Source organism: Pundamilia nyererei, unplaced genomic scaffold (genome assembly GCF_000239375.1).
Source record: "Pundamilia nyererei isolate P.nyererei 1_Seehausen unplaced genomic scaffold, PunNye1.0 scaffold00385, whole genome shotgun sequence".
Lineage (NCBI taxonomy): Eukaryota > Metazoa > Chordata > Actinopteri > Cichliformes > Cichlidae > Pundamilia > Pundamilia nyererei.
In genome coordinates this window covers 307,187-308,627 of record NW_005187786.1, presented here as the reverse complement: position 1 = coordinate 308,627, position 1,441 = coordinate 307,187, and the positions used below count along the sequence as shown (strand labels likewise).

Below are 1,441 nucleotides of genomic sequence, written 5' to 3'. Positions count from 1 at the left end.
CCTTTGCATGCTCTCTGCTGTACCTGTGCTTATTTTTCTTTATATGAATTATTCCCATATCTTGAGTAATTCTATAAAGTTTGAGTGGGGACTGAAAAAAAGCTACTGCATATTAGTCATGCTGCTTTATTCTTGCACCATCTCTCAGGTCTCGACTCAATTTTTTTTAAGGCATCATTAAAGTGTTTTTCATCATCTTGTGGTGACCTCAAAAATGATAATTTAGTATTGTGGATTTCTTCCAGCGCTCTACATAATGTCATGATTATCTAGTAACCAAATCCAGAGATGCATTTGGGAAACGTTAATGTTCTGAATCATGCATTAGCGGTTGGGTCAGGCCGGTTTCAGTGTAAAGAAATCAGAGCCTCACGTCTGTCATAACAGCAGTGGACATCGTTGCTGTGTTATTAACCGGTTATGATTTTCCTTCCATGTTCGCTCTGCTTACCCTGGCAGGTCTTGCTGTCCTCCAGCAGCCTGTATCCCTCGTTACAGCGACAGCGATAGCCATTGAGCACGCTCACACACTCATGATCGCAACTGTGGTTCCCAAACGAACAGTAGTCGATCACTGAGGGGAGGAAAGCAGCGAGGCCATGAGCAGCAGAGAGGACAGCAGCCAAATGTGTGGGTTGCATTTATGTTCCCCTTGTCTCTCAGTAAGTCTCGGCTTTTACCTGCTTTGCTCTGTCCCAAATATGAACCTCATTTGTGAATGACTCTTACTGCAATAAGCTGATATACAAATACAATGAAATGATCATTTCTAACTGTATATCTCCACATGGGTTTGGTACTGCAAGGATTCATACTGTTGACAGGTGAGCCGTGAGGCAGTGATGCTATCGGTGACTGACAGGTGCTCTCCATCTCTTAGTGCATGCCACAAGCATGCAAACACTGAGCTGTAACTGATTAGCTGAAAAGCTCCTGCTCGCTTTCTGTCCCAGAATTTCAAACCACAACTGACGTGCTGGCTCACTCACAAACTTTGATGAACAGTCCAGTGAAATGTCTTCTGAAACATTTGAGGCGAGAAAATCAGCAGATTGAGTCTGTGTATGTTAGATAAACAACGACGACTGTCAAAGGTTTTCAGAAGAAACACATCGTACCAGATGTTCCAATTTCCATAAACTAGCTTAAACATCAGCCTCATGCTAACTAGGAGTGTGGGACTCGATGTGCTGGCTTATGAAACACAGCATGACTAGAATGCATTGAAATTAAGGATCTAGTGTAAACATACTGTACTGTTTCAGAATTTATGCTTTCTAACTTGTGCTTTAGAGATTTTCATTTAAATGTTTCTCATAAATCAGCCTCGTGTGTGCTGACTGTGTGCAGTTAAGGTGTGTGTACATGTGCGTATGTTACTTCCTGCAGTGTGAGGAAAGTTTCAAAGCAGATCTACAAAAAGATTTAATTGTACAAACTG

At 41.8% G+C, this 1,441-nt stretch overlaps 1 protein-coding gene across 1 annotated transcript in view; it reads right to left on the bottom strand.

Moving 5' to 3' along the window:
- The window catches only part of matn4 (matrilin 4), a 29,565-nt gene that overhangs the window by 8,991 nt on the left and 19,133 nt on the right, over window positions 1–1,441 (bottom strand). The window contains exon 6 of the mRNA XM_005752840.2: window positions 452–574. Within this exon, the coding sequence (XP_005752897.1) occupies window positions 452–574 (123 nt within the window). The remainder of the gene's footprint in view (window positions 1–451; window positions 575–1,441) is intronic.